This window comes from Erithacus rubecula (genome assembly GCF_903797595.1).
Source record: "Erithacus rubecula genome assembly, chromosome: Z".
In the NCBI taxonomy this organism is placed as follows: Eukaryota; Metazoa; Chordata; class Aves; order Passeriformes; family Muscicapidae; genus Erithacus; species Erithacus rubecula.
This window is the reverse complement of record NC_136661.1, coordinates 9,499,341-9,512,409: the sequence shown is the minus strand read 5'-3', so window position 1 is coordinate 9,512,409 and position 13,069 is coordinate 9,499,341. Positions and strand designations below refer to the sequence as shown.

The following is a 13,069-nucleotide window of genomic DNA, read 5'->3' as shown; positions in this document are numbered from 1 at the left end:
TACCTTCATTCAAATTTAGCATTTTTTAACAGTTTATTGAACCAACTAAAGGAAATGACTTTTATTTGATCCTGTACCACTCCTCCAACTTGCCCTCATAAAAAATCCTCCAATTCCAGCTATAGAAATTCCGTATACTGTGTGAAAAGTTAAATGCCTTTATATTACAGTTTTCTATCTAATAAAATAATGCAAAAGATACAAACTGTTTCTAAGAATATTCAGTTCAGTAAGTGTAATGTTATTATGTACATAATTAACATTTGCAAAGTATGTTAATAGTTCATCTTTAGTTGACCATGTTAAGAACATGGGAAGAACTACTAAGACTGGAAAATGACACCAGGATGGAAAAGCTTGAAGAATAATTCATTTGCAGACTGTGTTATTATTTAATGCATGTAAGTTGTGTACCTGTCCTCATAAATAAAACAAATTCTGGTATCTTTGCTATCACAGATGCTAACAACAATGTGAGGTGCAAAGAAGTTACTAACAGACACAGTTGTCTACTTAGCCCAGAGCTCAAAAATTAAACAAAGGAATCAAAACATATAGTGCAGACCCTATATACTCTAATTGTCTTAAGTTCTACACCCTAACTGTCATAACTAAGTCTTCATGGTATGTAAAAAGAATTGAAATAAATATTGCAAATAGCAACACAAGTATTAGAGATAAGCGATCTTTAAATTATTATCTTCAGGACACCTAAAACAAGGATCTAAATTAAGTATTTTTTTTAATTTCTATAAAATGCATAAAGCCTCCAATAACATTGCATCAAAATCTGAAACATCATTTACTATACTGAGAGCCCGAAATAAACCTCCTATTTTCTCTCAATTAAAGTATTTCAGAATTCCTTTATTTAAACCCTGCTTTATAACTTTAGCAGGAACAAAGCAAAATTGTAAAATCTAACTTGATTTACAAATGTAGAGAATGGATAAAGCAATAGCCTCTGGAATTACACAGGCTACATCAGAAGACCAACATCATTCTTTGAACTCGTAGTCAGGCAGCTTCGTTTCTTACTCTACTCACTGCAGAGAAGTATCGTCATCCATGCTGAGCACACAACACGTGCATTGTTATGTATTTAAAACCCATCTAACCCATCTTAGTAAAAAAAAATAATGTACCTGTAGTTAGGCCCTTTGAACAATAGGTTTCCCACGTTCCCACAAAATGCATTGCTTTATTTCTTGAATTTTTAACTTATTAACAAAGTTTCAACAAACTTGGAAATTTCAACCCTGCTAGAGTATTTTCAACATCTCTGCTATTTCAAAGGTCACACAGCAAACTCCAGCCATGATTTTACTCCATATTACTTGATTTATTCATTACTTGGATAAGGGTGTTATCCCAAAACAGTAACATTCTATTAATTCTAATATATCCTGAGTTGGAAGGGACCCCCAATGAGCATTGAAATCTAGCTCCTAGACTTGCACAGGACAACCTGAAGAATCACACCATGTGCCTGCGAGAATAAATATGTATATAATGTATGCATACTTCCAAAAAAAAATGCACGGGTCTTCTGTGTGTGTAAACATTCATTTGGCAAGGAAAAATTCTGGCTGACTGGATAAAATTTACCAAACTCTTTAGCTCTCATTTCCTGTGAAAACATGTTCCTCTGATAATGATTTAAGTATCAGTTGCTCTGAAGTCTCTCTTTTAGCAGGCAAATCCTCACCAAAGACATGTTCAAGGAAGCACACAGACTGTCCTTCTAACTAGCTGCTCAATTCCTTCTAGCCACAGGGGCCTTGATTTCCCTAGGGACTTGGTTTCTGAATAGCCCCGAGAAGACTACCATCAATTCTAATCCTGTTGTGATTTACAAAAAAAAGAACTGGCAGAAGGAACTGCACAACAGTACTGCCAGCATCAAATATGTATACCTTTAACACACATGGTGTTAACCACATAGATTCCCAGGAAGAGTGTTCAAAACTATTCTTTCACTATCCTCTCTCTCTCAAAATATAACACAAACAACTCCTTAGAAAAAAGAATCTTCCAGTAAAGATGTAGTATCTTTACAAATGTAATAAGCCAGAGCACATGACAAATTAATACTGAACAGAAAACTGGGCCAGAATTTATGGAAGTGAAAATTTCAAGTTCTCAAACTGACACATATGAAATGAGAGTACTTTTAAAATAGCAGCTGACTCAGCATTTTATAAAAACATAGATACCACACAAGCATGTGGAGTTAGCCCTGAAAAAAGCTATGTCCTAGCATTTTATCTTCTGTATACTCACTGACTTTATGATGTAACAAACTACAAAGAAATCCATAATTTTAGATATAAACAATTCAAACTGAAAGTAAACAGTTAATACAGACTGCTTCTGACAATGTTCAAAAATAAATCTGAAAATATTTTATGCCATTTGCCAAACTCTCTGAATAATTCTTTTCTTATGTGAAGAATGACAGAAGAAAATGGAATACTCATTTCCTACCAATTTTCTGTAGTCAAGATGCAATACAATTCTCTTCTAAATCCTGTTTTCAGTTTCTCTGAAAAGGGCAAAGAACAATGGTATCTTCTTCTCCCTCCGTTCAGTATTTTAAACGACCTTTACAAAGATCAATCTCAAGTCTTCAACTAATTTTTCCTGGCACTTCTAGATTACTGAAAACAAAAGCTTTACCAGTTTAATCCATAAAGAAAATAACAAAAGAACTGAAGACTCATCAGTAAAACCTACACTAGAAGTAGCATAGGTATCTGCAACCTGTGGCTTCTAGAGATATGTTTAGTGCCAACAGATTCATATATGGTTCATTTTAAATTTTGTTTTACTTAGAAATAAAAGCCTAATACACTCATTCACAGAGATCAAAATTATTTTAGAATAAAATGTCTGAATTATTAATATTTCTGATCCTGTGCTATTAGGCAATACACTGTGGTGTGACAGAGCTCCTTTAAAGATCATCCTAAGGAAAATAGTCTTAAATTTTGGAAAAAACATACTGGTAAGCATGAAGACACTGGAAAGTGATGGAGATTCTGTTTTAATTAACATAAAATTAGCCCTAAAAGAGAAGTTGTGGCAGTGAAAAAAATATATACAAAAGAGGAGAAGAAAAAAAAACAAAGGTATTTATAGTTACCCACTTGGCAGTGCTTATTATGATAGACATCCCAGAAGGTAAAACTCAATGCTCCCCATTTTTGTTCTACAAGTAGTATATCAGCAATACCAAACACTATCTGTTCTGCTGCTCTAAAAAAGGTGATGACTATTTCCACTTAAAACAGTAATCTGCAAAATTCTTGCAATCCTTACAACACTAGATGGGATACAGACCGAGTACAGGGGAACTTGGTATGCAAGAACAAACACAGCGATGAAACACAAAATAAAGGTTCAGTATAAAAGGTATAGAAGGAGCTAGAGAGGAGTGAGTGCATCTGGATACCAGTATGATTTTCTACATTTCCTAAGCATTGGTTTGCATCCTAAATTTGTCTTGGCACAGGAAAACCTGATTCTTTTCAAATTTCTACATGACTGGAAGACTGCTCTTCCAGAACACACCTGCTAATCAACAATTGTTAATGCGGGTGTCTTCTAAATGATCGAACTGCTGTACTCTGAAAAAAACACCTCTCAAAACGTGTCTAAGAAGAACTTCAAGTCCTCAGCACTAAATATTTCCTTTAAAAATCTACTCCCACTGCATTCCATGCTTGCTGGTAAAGGTATGGTCTAATCTCATTAAGAGTAACAGACAGTATGTTACATTTTAAAAACGGTCAGAACATTGGAAAGAGGAGGTAATTTACATAAGGTATTCAAAATCGCAACACAGCTTTTGGAAGAACATAAGCTGGTGACACCGTGTTGAAAAACAAGATACATTAGGAGAATGTGGCAGATGTAAACAAAAACCTATTATCTAGCATAGCAAATGCATTATATGAAAAGCTGAAAAGGCAAACCTTTTATCATTCAATATTTTTCATTTAAAGTTTGTAAAATGGCAGCCACAATTAATAAACAAAATAAATACTCTCTCTAAAAAGGATGGATATGTTTATTGAACAACCTGAAAAAACACCTACCCAATGCATTTTTAATTTGCAACACCTGATTGATTCAGTGTTCTGGAGTGGGAAAAGAAGAAGCAAGCTTCCCCTCTAACTAAGTGAATAGCCTCAGACCAAAAGCTCGACAGGGAATATTGGTATAGAATATTGGTATACATGCCACTGCCATTCTACTGCTGAAAGGACTTGCTCAGACATGTCTCTTCAGCTCCTGCTCCTGAGAAGTTCATTCAGAATTTGACTGGGAAAACACAACTGGCTTTACAGGTAATGCCAACTAACTTCAAAAACATATAGCAGAGAAGAACTATAAATTATTCTCATACATATAAATACTTACAAAGCTTGACAAACACAGTACGTTGAAACTGACACTAAGGAGAAAAAAATGCACTTGGTTTCTTCCCAAACACGTAGTGAATCAAAGAACATTGGCTTTTGGCAACATTTTATGTATTAGTAAATCATCTAAAGTAGACTTATGTAAAAGTATTTTCCTGTACATTGCAGTGATTACACAAATACTAAGATGTTTATGACTATTTTTTATTTCTCATAGTTTAGGACAATGATGCTGCCTTTTGAATCATCTCAGTTCTGCATTCATTGTAAATATATCTATACCTGAGACTTGGAACAGGTATGAATATTATTTAACTGTTAACTGCTATATATAGAGAATGCATATAAGTACATGTATCAATGCTCTTTCAAAAAAATAATAAACCCTCAATGGAAACTTTCAAACAGCCTAACACGGGAAAATTACTCAATGATTTGTCATAAGGAAGAAATCAGAGAAAAGAGAATCGTGCATCATTGCTCTTGCAACAATAAGAGAAGTGTATCTTCCCAACCCGAAATTTCCTCAAACAACATCCTTTAACACACTTTTCACCCGCCCAAAAAATCGAGAGAAGGGAGATCTGAGAAACTCATCTGAATTAGCACAAATCTTAAGTCTTTCCCAAACCATATATATCCGCTGTTCACAAACCGTTAAGTGACAGGTGCAATAGGGTGGATTTTTTTTTTTTTTCCATTCCACGAATATACTTCTGCCCATAAATATCGACGAAAACACATATTTAAGACTTAAGTCTGAAGAAAAAAAGTCACCGTTTCGTATCCTAAACTGCGAAAGCGGTTTACTGAATGGAAGGCAGGCCACCCGCAGTACCTGGCAGCCGAAGCCGGGCGCGGATCCATCGCTCTGCCTGCCCTGCCCGCCCCGCGCCTTCGGGCACCGCCGGGGAAGCACAACCCGGACGGCTCCGGACGGCCAGCCCTCCCCTCTCGTTCCACCCGGAGCCGGCAGCACCTCCCGCCCCTTTCCGCCGCTCCACCATCTTGGACTAGGGAGAAGTTTGGCGCTCACCCCCCTCAACATTTCCCCCTTCCCTCGAGTCCCGCCGGTTTGAGGCGAGAGAGAGAGAGACTACATCTCCTCACCCTTGAAAGCAAGCAGAGCCGGAGAGACGGTTCGCCTCGCTAAAGATAAAGCAAATACCTCTGCACAAAAGACAAAGCAAACATTTCCTCGGGCAGCACCGTCGCCCTTAGTAGCGGAGTTCCCCTCACCGGGGGCACTGAGGCGAAACCCGCTGGGACCGCCACAGCAAGGACGAAACCAAGATGGCGGCAGCGCGCAACTGAAGTGAGACTACATCTCCCAGCACGTTCTGCGGCACGAGCGCGGGATTAATGGCGCCCGAACTCACGGTCGTGCAGGGCAGGACTACAACTCCCATGGGGCGCCGCGGCGGGGCGGAGTGCTGGCGGAGGGTGTCGTAGAGCGCCCGCCTCACCTAAAATGGCCGTTGCGGCGGGAGCGCGCTGAGCGGGTGCCTGGCAGGCGGACGCGCGCTCGCCCCTCCCCCCCTCCCTGTCCCGGTGTTGTGGCTCTGGCCGCGGGCGGGGTCTGCGGGGCCGCGGCGAGGGGATCCCGGGGCTGCGAGCCTGGTTGCCGGCCGGTCGCTGGCAGGGGCGGGCGGCGCTGAGTGGCGGCACCCGCTCGAGTAGAGCCCGGCGCTCCGGTCCCTTCGGCAGAAGAAGGCTGCTGTGGGCGGGGGCCTCTCAGGCTCTTTCCCTGCTCGGCGGTGGCTGCTGCTCCGATCTCCATGTCGGACAATCAGAGCTGGAATTCCTCCGGCTCCGAGGAGGACCCCGAGACCGAGCTCGGACTGCCTGTTGAGCTCTGCGGGGTGCTCAGCAAGGTAAGCCGCCTCTACCCCGTTCCTGCGCCCTGCCGCCCCCATCCTGCTCGCTGTCAGCCTCGTCCGCCCCGGGGGCTCGGGCCGAGGGGCCCGGTGGCGGGGGGGCCGGGCGGTTCCGCGGGCTGCGCTGGCACGGCCGGGTCACCGCCACCTGACGGCGGAGCGGCTGCCAGGCAGAGCGCGGCGGCGCCGGGCGCCCCCTCCCTCAGCCCCGCCGCCCCCCGCGGCCGGGGGAGCCTTTCCTCGGGCAGAGCCCGGGCCCCGCCGCCCCCCGAGCCGCCCGCCGCGGGGCTCCGGCGGCCGCGCCGGGAGGGCGGCTCCCCGCGCCTCGGGCTCCGGCCGGGGCGGCGCCGGGCCTCGGTGTGGCGGCTGCCCGGGAGCTCCCGGAGGCGCCCGCAGCCGGTCGTGTCGCCTCGGGAGCGGGCACGGCTTTGAGTGCAAGTATCAAAACAGGGCAATGAAATACTCCTGCGGCAAGAGAAAACGGGAGGAGCGGAAAAGGCAAATGGCTATTTTTAAAAATGGCCCTTTTTGAAAATAAACTTAGTCATTTTCCCTTTTATCGCTGCAAATAAGGTGACTTGCGAGCATGTGTCGGTTTATACTGGGAAATTTTATTCTCAGAAGTACTTTGGAGTAGATTATTGAATTACTTGGTTTTTATATGGATATTTTATTTTTTTATTACAGACAGTATATTAGAATAGCCTTGAAATATCTGTAAGAGTAAAGCACTATGTTTTGAATTTTTTTTTCCTGCCCTACGCGATAAGGCTAGGCACAAGCCAACGTAGGAGGCACGGGATACAGAGATCTTGTGCTGCCCTGAATGCGCAGAAAACAGCCGTAACTGAGTTGACGCTGTTGTGAGGAACTTCGTGAACTCCTTCCAGCCTGAAATTGTTTCTAACCCCAGAGATAGGAGGAACAGTTAGGAGAAGAGAAGGTTTTGTTTTTATTTTTAAGATCTTGTCTTGTAGTGGATTGGGGAAGGAGAGGATGAGATGAAGGTGTGATGTGTTAGAGCAGTGACAATGAGATATTTTTGTTTGGTGTTTTATTTGTTGTTTTGTTTGCATTTATTCACAGCAAAGTTTTCCTTGGGTAAGATGCTTCTGTTATTCGAAGGGAAGTAATTTGTGGGATGTAATTAATTTTTGTGTTAGCAAATTAAATACAAAGTCCAGGTGCTCTTTCTCAGTGGTGTAGCAGATAAAGCCATAGCTTCAGACGTTCTAGCTGAGGTATCTGCAAGCATTTTACTTTTCTGGGTGATTATGCAGAGTGTAGTGGAGACTGTCTTTCCCATGAGAACCCGGAATTTAATCTGAATAGTCAAGTATGGTGAAACCTGTCACAATGAGTATGTTTGAGGGGTAAGGTTACCTTTTGTTAGTTGATACCTCAGTAATTATTGAGGTTAACTAATTAAAATGGAATGGTAGCATACGGAACTTTCTACTAAGGAAATATCTATTTTTAATAACTTACTGTGTATAGTTAAGTTCTGAAATCATAGAAGTAGGCTGGAGTTCACTGTGTGCATATTAGTTCTGCCCTTCAGTAAAGAGAGAAGCTGTAAAGGAAATGGAGTAATTTGGTACGAGAAACTTGTTAGGAGTGTATCTTGCTGGTCTTTTGAAAAGTTTTGAAAGTCTAGGCTTTTTTCCATTGTATTTCCTGCTAATGATTTTAAGGTGGATACAAAGAAAGAACTTCAATGGAAGAGGCTTCCTGAATCTAGATGCTTGGAAAAACACTGATCTTTTCTCTAGCAAAACCTCGTGCCTACCCGAGTATACTTTAAGAAGCCTCTTAATTCACAGGATATTTGAATTGCAACAGCAAGCTTTGATTGCAACAGCAGATGCAAGATTCACTGCTATCTTTGTTTCTGTTAACTTTTTCAGAGATGGAAAGGTGCTTTTCCATGTTTTTTGTTTTTCCTCCTCTGGTAAGATAGCTTTGGACTCTGCCGTTTCACACATCCTGGGAGGAGTTGGGAACATGAGAAATGGGCAGGAAATAATACACCTTTTTGCTTATGCTACTACTTCATGCATTAAGCACACTTGAGGATTTCTTTAAGTAATGCTGTATTTAGCAATTAGATGTATTAAGAGATGAAAAAGGACTTTATATTCTAAGAGGAAATCAATGTCTTGCCTACATTTGAAAATTGTTAAGAATTTCTCAATTACAATTTTTTTCCTGAGACGTCATCATCTTAGTACTGAAGTTAACATGTGATTATGGAAAATGTATTAACTAATGTATGTAGTATGAAGGGGAGATGAGACTGTTAGTTGACTTTTCCCCCTCATTTTTTAGATTACAAAATGATGAATGATGGATGGACTTAAATGTTAACATGAGTTTTTCATAAAAGAAAAAACTTTTTCATTTGTCAAAATCAAATAAATGCTTGCATGATAAGATCAGTTTCAATGCCCTTGTTTCTATTTTCATCAAATTTATAACATTTCCACCTTGATTAATTAATAGGTATTAGTGTATTGTCAGAATCATAGGATAGTCCTGATTTTCTATCAGTGTGAGATGATTCTATGAAGTTCATATGATTCTACTAAGTACAGTCAGAAAAGTGTTGCAAATGTAGAATAGTAAGAGCAGTAATCAGAATAGAATCAGAACTTTTGATCACTTCTTACTAGATCTCTCTAGAATTAATCCAGTATTTGTTCCCAGAGTATTGGTTTTATTCAGTGTGTGAATGTAGAATCCCTAGAAAAATCTGAATAGCAAAAAATATGATTGGATGTGTGCTGTAACCAAGTATCTTAGTGAAAGTAGTTAGAAGTAAAACCTGAAGCAGTATCTCTGGGCAATTTTAAATGAATAAAGCACTGAGTCCTCTAGGCACTACAATAGTTATTTACTGTGCTGTGGGATAATGGCATGTTTGTATTTATATGAAGATAACTTTATATAATATTTTATATAAAATAAATTATTCCGTGTTCTACTTAAGTCTTTTGGCCTAGCTCCAGATTTTAAATCAGGTGCCTAAACTCACCTTAGTCATTAGTGTTTGATTTTTTTTTTTCCCTCTTCTCTGTTTTCCTCAATTTATGTTATCAGTATGTTTATTACCTTTACTGTAACTGGCCTTGGCAGTGCAGTTGAAGTCCAGAACATCTGTTGTCTTATTGACCCTTCAAAACAACTGCTTTTTTTGTTTTGCTTTAGGAGTTTGTAAAGTTCTTCAGGGAGCTGCGAGCAGAAAAAAATTCTCATTTGGGAAGCACTTTGGGTGCTCAAAAGCCTAGAAAATATCCATCGTTCTTCTTTTATGTTGTCTTCCCATTGGGTGATCTCTGGAAATTTTTTTTTTACAGTGGACCAACTACATTCATGGGTGGCAGGATCGATGGGTAGTTCTGAAAAGCAGCACACTCAGTTATTACAAGTCTGAAGATGAAACAGAGTATGGCTGCAGAGGCTCTATCTGTCTGAGCAAGGCTGAGATTACAGTAAGTACAATTTTATTATTGCCATCATTCATGTTTTGAGGTGCTATCTATTTGTGTGTGTGTTGAAAGCAAACGTGTGGTATGAAGATCATCTTCCTATGACAATGGTGTCAGTGGAACACTATGGAGCAGGGCAAGGAATTTCTAATGCAAAAAAACCCTCTTCTAATTTGTGGCTTCAGCAAGCTATTTTTCATTTCTTACATTAGGGGATTCTGTGGGTGGACGGATTGTCTGCCCCTGAAGGCTGCAAAGCTTTTTCCGTGGGTCTGTTTAAGACCCAGACCAACTTCCCAGAGGAGGTGCCCATCCTTCACAATCTTTTCTCTAGAAGGGTGGTGGTGGTTCTTTGACTGTGGTCCTTGACTTTCTGAATACAACTCTGTAAATTTCCAAAAGAAAATGTTCTTCTTCAGGCTTCCTTCTCTGAACAAGTTAGTGTGTTGCTGCTTTTGTCAAATGCTAAAAGAAGGTCTAGAATAGACTGGTTAAGAATAAAGAGCCTATATATAACTGAGTGTAAGTTTTATGAGGAGTGACTGAGGGGGCTGGGGTTGCTTAGCCTAGAGGAGGCTGATGAGGGACTTTATTGCCCTCTACAGCTACCTGAAAGGAGGTTGTAGCAAGTTGTATTTCAGTCTTCTACAAAGCTGAAAGTGGAAGGATGAGAATAAATACCCTGAGGTTGTCCAAAGGGAGGTTTAGATTACACAGTAAAGCTACTTCATAGAAGGGGCTGTAAAACATTGAAACAGTATGTCCAGGGTAGTGGTGGAGTTACCATCCCTGCAAGTGTCAGTGTGGATATAGCACTTGATGGCATGGTTTAATGGTTAACACGGTGGTGTTGGTTGATGGTTGGACTTGATAACATTAGAGTTTTTTCCCAACCTTTATGACTCTGTGAAATCTTAAAAAGATGAATTGGCCATAGAAGATAAAGGAAAAAAAAATAGCTTTTTTGTCTTCCGGGATTACAATGCACATTATGACTAATGGTTGTCAAAAAGCATGCTGTAGTCTTTCTGCAATACCATTAAATAGTCTGTCCAGTTATGTGATTTAGATAAAAATATCTGGACTTTCATATAGCACACAAATTCCTAAAGTAGTAGTGTTAAATCTTAGCATGTATGTTCTTATTCCACCAAATATGTGGAGTTTTTTCAGTCTGAATTAAGGATGATGAATGAGATGTATTCTTTCTTGCTAATAATCAGCTTGCAAATAGAATTTTGTTAAATACCTCTTGGCTTAAAAAAAAAAAGAAAAAAAAAAAAAAAAGAAAGGAATGGATAGGTTATATAAAATGGATGTATTTTAGAGAAAAGCTTTTGAAGAAAGAGGTTTTTACCTTTAAATGTCCAGAAAGTACTGTCACCATCTAAAAATTTAAGCAGATCATGTAATATATATATAAACTGTTTTTTCAAACTGTTCCCACTTCGAAAACTTCCTCAAGATGCAGCTTAATGAGGAATTTATTGTACACTACAATCTCTAGGAGTTGTCACTGAGGTGTATCTATGGCTGTCTGTTGAGCCTATGATCAGAACTTCCAAAAGTGGTAAGAGCATAGCATTTTAACCAGGCAGGGACAGGAAGGTGCTGGCAAGGATAAAGCCAAAGGGCATCTGCATACATGCTGTACAGCACATCTTAGCAGCCTGAATTCCAGTTGTGTGGTGGAGTGAGGTGTTACAGTGATACTGCCATTGCTGCTGGAATATTTTGGTACATGGCATACTATAAAGGTGAACTGTCTTCAGACTATGATGTGGATAACACTAGAACTTCTTACAGGTAATTTTTTTCATTTTCTCTCTGACATTTGTTAGATCTTGTAACTTGGAGTTGAATTGATGCATCTGTTTTTAAGTTCTTCAACTTCTTGAATACATGGAGAAAGAATTAAAAGCATCCACAGTTCTAAAGGTTAATCAGATATTTTAGTTTAGTTTAGTTCAGCCTCCTGCTTTTTGAGTGGGATTTGACAGTTCAGTTGATAGATAGTATCCCTGAAAGCTTATAAGTTCCAGTTGGTTCTATCTAGCTGCAACTAAAATTATTGTTGTGGAAATTTTAGAAGTTGAGGAATACTATCGGATCGTTCTATGTGTCTAGGATATAGAAATATAGTTTTAAAACTCATGTAATTATTCTCTTTGTTTTTCAGAGGTTTTACTTTTAAGCCAAAGTTTTAGCATCGATTCTTCTGGTTTGATAGTTGTTTAGTAGTAAATTGAATATTTTATGTTTTTTTAACTGATGTTTTCAATCAAAAATAGATTATGCTCAAAGATATATGTTTAAGATACTCTTGCTGAGGTACACAGTTGATCTTTGCTTCTGTATTTTTGTAATGTCTTCATTAACTATAAGCTTTCCAGCACGTATTTAAATGCATAGGAAAACATCAATAGCTGATAAAATAAGTGTTGAAATAATAATGTGTGCAAACTGTCAGTGTCACTTTGCTGTCAGGGAAACTTACTATTTAGTTAATGATTTGTAATTAATTTGGTAAGAAGGGGATGTCAGGTTTTTTATTGGCATAATGCTCAATTGCACTGATTTGATGTAGTTGAGATCTTAATCTTTAGTATTTTTCAAACAAACTTACTGTAAATTCAGTTTCCCTTGATCTTGCTGATCCAGAGTCAGATGTGTTAACTACTTTTATCCTAATCTGTTGTATTTCAGTCAAGTTTTTTGTAATATGTGGTGTTGATGACTGCAGTGTTCCTTTATATGAAAGGGTGCTTGATTTTTCATAAAGCTTTATTTTAGGCACTTAGATTAGGTATGCATTTTTGAGATCCAATGGGGAATGTAATGATTTTCTGTGCATAATGAATTCTATTGTTATTATAAATGACCACGTTATGTTAAAATATAAGCATAAGTTTTGAAAGTTGCTGTCGCTGAGTAGTCTTACTGTACTTTCAGTGATGAAGATGAGTCTAATTACAAGTTGTAGTATTAATTGAGACATGAATGTTATATGCTTCTATAGTTGCTTCTGCTCTTGTTTTATCATTTGTATTGCACTGGGTAGGGGTTCATTGATAATTTTAGAGGGATATTTTGTACGGCACAACTCTATTTGATGGAATAATACTAGTTAAATTCATGCTTATTAGCATAGCTTTTTTGAATATTTCAAGTGCTGAATTATATTGTCATATGTCCAGAACAGGTATGGCTGTGTGACAGTAGCCTTTCCTTGAATTAAAAATATGGAATCTGGGTGGACTGCTGGTACTGAAAAGAG

General features: G+C 39.2%; 2 protein-coding genes across 6 annotated transcripts in view; one reads left to right on the top strand and one right to left on the bottom strand.

Moving 5' to 3' along the window:
• Window positions 1-6,033, bottom strand: part of POLK (DNA polymerase kappa) — a 32,706-nt gene extending 26,673 nt beyond the window's left edge. For 2 of the 4 annotated variants that reach the window (XM_079330245.1, XM_079330242.1), the window contains exon 1: window positions 5,596-5,882. The gene's annotated coding sequence lies outside the window, so the exon portion shown is untranslated. The other 2 variants (XM_079330244.1, XM_079330243.1) reach the window with 2 other exon arrangements.
• CERT1 (ceramide transporter 1) overlaps window positions 5,882-13,069 on the top strand; it is a 76,922-nt gene continuing 69,734 nt past the window's right edge. Inside the window, exons 1-2 of one of the 2 annotated variants that reach the window (XM_079330248.1) lie at window positions 5,882-6,301; window positions 9,661-9,795. In XM_079330248.1, coding sequence (XP_079186374.1) covers window positions 6,206-6,301; window positions 9,661-9,795 — 231 coding nt within the window. In that variant the 5' untranslated portion in view covers window positions 5,882-6,205. The remainder of the gene's footprint in view (window positions 6,302-9,660; window positions 9,796-13,069) is intronic. The other variant, XM_079330247.1, reaches the window with a different exon arrangement.